Source organism: Aristolochia californica, unplaced genomic scaffold (genome assembly GCF_029961685.1).
Source record: "Aristolochia californica isolate CCGP_79_NKW_82.1479 unplaced genomic scaffold, dmAriCali1.0.hap1 SCAF_12, whole genome shotgun sequence".
Taxonomy (NCBI): domain Eukaryota; kingdom Viridiplantae; phylum Streptophyta; class Magnoliopsida; order Piperales; family Aristolochiaceae; genus Aristolochia; species Aristolochia californica.
The window spans coordinates 22,007,012-22,009,354 of NW_027181793.1; the positions used below are offsets into that span (position 1 = coordinate 22,007,012).

Here is a 2,343-nt window from a genome sequence, read left to right on the forward strand (position 1 = left end):
GTCGGAAGAAACATGCACAGTGACGAATCAAAGGAGCGAGAGAGAGTTGGTGAGTTAAAACATTAATAAAAAGCACTTAATCGAAAATAAATAAAGGAATACAAAAGATAAAAATGAAAAAAAAAAATCAAGGGTTAGGTCGGTGACCAAAAAAACAGAAGATTAAATAAACATCTTACCTCTTTCCGTCGGACCGTCACTTTGCTCGGCGAGGAAGAACTTCGGATGAAGAAATCAAAGAAGAAGAAGAAAAAAGATGAAGAAATTGCAGACGAAGAAATCGAAGATGACTAAGATAGAGAGTGAGGAATCGAAGAGGGAGAGGGAGAACGAGGGAAATGAAGACCCAAATCCCCCATTTTCGATGAATCATTGCCTAACGAACAACGATTCTGATCTCTAATCCATGATTTCCGTGAGAAAATCGTATTGCCAATGCCAGAGGAGATGGAATTGAAGAGGACGAAAATTGAAACCTTCCTCCCACAGTCCCACGATGCGACACTCTTCTCTTGAGTCCCAACTCCCCCGAAATTCAAATCCCCCGAATCTCGGGCTGTTCATTAAATTAACGAGCCGACTCGCAAGCTTTCGAACCGAACCTTGGTTCGGTCGAGCTCTGCTCATTAATTTAAACGAGTCTATCGAATCGAACCGAGCCAGAACCGAGCTGACCTCGAACCACTCGCAAACCGGTTCAATTCGATACCACCTCTAGTCACCTCCTATATGGAAAAAACAAATTCACTGGCAGAATCGTTGAAAGTGACAAAAAGGATTTAGGTCGGTGAGATTACTGTACCGGAAAAATCTCTCCCGTCGGATATCTCTTATCCATTTCTAGTGATCTGAATCAAAGAATCAATTGAATAATGGCACCGTTGGATTCTGGAAATGTGTCAACATCGTCAGGATGTGAGAACCTCACCGGTACCCACTGTTTCTTCTCAAACCTTTATCTATACCAGTGGCTTGTCGACCACTAATGGCTACTCTTTCTGCTCTGGGATCAAGATGTGTCAGGTTAGTATGAAATAACCCACCAACCCACAACTCCCCTTCGCACTTTCACTATTTACACTTCTATTGTGCAGAATTGTTCCTGTTTTGCGTTCAATTCCAGGGACAGTGAGCTGAGAAGCTCACTTTTACCAGATCCCACGGCAGCTAAAGTTGTAAAACAGGTGACTCCAACCTTGGAATTCTGTAAAACCGCCGGGGATCAAACTTGCAAACAAGCTGCTTATAAATATTTGGTTTCACACACCTATCTCGACCAAGTACACCTTGATCAGTCTGATTTTCATTGTTTCAAGATCGACAATGGCTTCTGCGGCTGCTTCGTCTTCCTCTTCAATGGTGAAAAATGTCGCGGCCTCGCCGATGGAGAGGAACGGGCTGACTTCCCTTGATCAGAAGTTGGCCATCGCCAAGAGATGCTCACATGGTACCATCGGTTGCTCTGTGTTAAATTTAGACGTAGTAACGTCCCTTTTCAGTTTGATAATTTTCTTGCAAGTGATTTGTGCTTCTATTGAGAAAAACCAGAGGGAGTCGTCGCTGGAGCGAAGGCTGCCGTCCTCGCGGGATTGGCCTCTGCCATTCCGACTGTAAGTCTTTTTTTTTTCTTCTTTTTCCTCTTCTTCTCTGCCTACGACAAATATTGACATGTATGTCTTTCCCGTACTCTCCAATTAACTTTCATTTCGTTATGCAGGTGGCTAGCGCAAGAATGCTTCCATGGGCAAGATCCTACCTAAATCCCACCGCTCAGGCGCTCATCATTTCCACTGGTTAAGATTTTTATCAATACTGAACAATCTTATACTATTATTCGTAGTAGTGGTAACGTTTTCTTCTTGTTAATTTCAGTTGCTGGATCTGCTTACTTCATAGTTGCAGACAAGACAGTCCTTGCCTCAGCCCGGAGGAATTCATTCAAGCAGATTGACGCCTCTGGCTTTGAAGTTTGAAGCATAGATTTTAGTTCACTTTTTAAGAATCAAAGACGAAGGATTGATGTAAACCCACTGTGTTTTACTTTTTATATAACCTTGTATGTAAAAATTAATAAATTTCATCACCATTTGCAGCAACTCTTGAGTTCATTAATTTCATCACCATTTGCAGCAACTCTTGAGTTCATTAATTTCATCACCATTTGCCGCATCCCACTTGTGTGGGCTATTGCTTCAAAAAGCCCAACGGGCTGATATGTTCCTTCACATAACCTTTAGAGCCTGCTGAGCATCGTTAGTTGGATATAGAACTGGACCCAATGTGGATAGGTTTAAGTCATGCAGAGTTGCTTTAGAGGGTATCCCAACTCCTAGGGGGGTTGGT

The 2,343-nt window shown here is 42.6% G+C and overlaps 1 protein-coding gene across 1 annotated transcript; it reads left to right on the forward strand.

Annotated features, from left to right (window-relative positions):
• The first annotated feature begins 1,253 nt into the window (after positions 1-1,253).
• On the forward strand, positions 1,254-2,072 carry LOC137946966 (early nodulin-93-like). Its single transcript, XM_068793254.1, has 4 exons — positions 1,254-1,447; positions 1,549-1,610; positions 1,718-1,793; positions 1,873-2,072. Exons 1-4 carry the CDS (start codon positions 1,324-1,326, stop codon positions 1,971-1,973), a joined length of 363 nt encoding a protein of 120 aa, XP_068649355.1. The 5' UTR covers positions 1,254-1,323; the 3' UTR covers positions 1,974-2,072.
• The last annotated feature ends 271 nt before the right edge of the window (positions 2,073-2,343 follow it).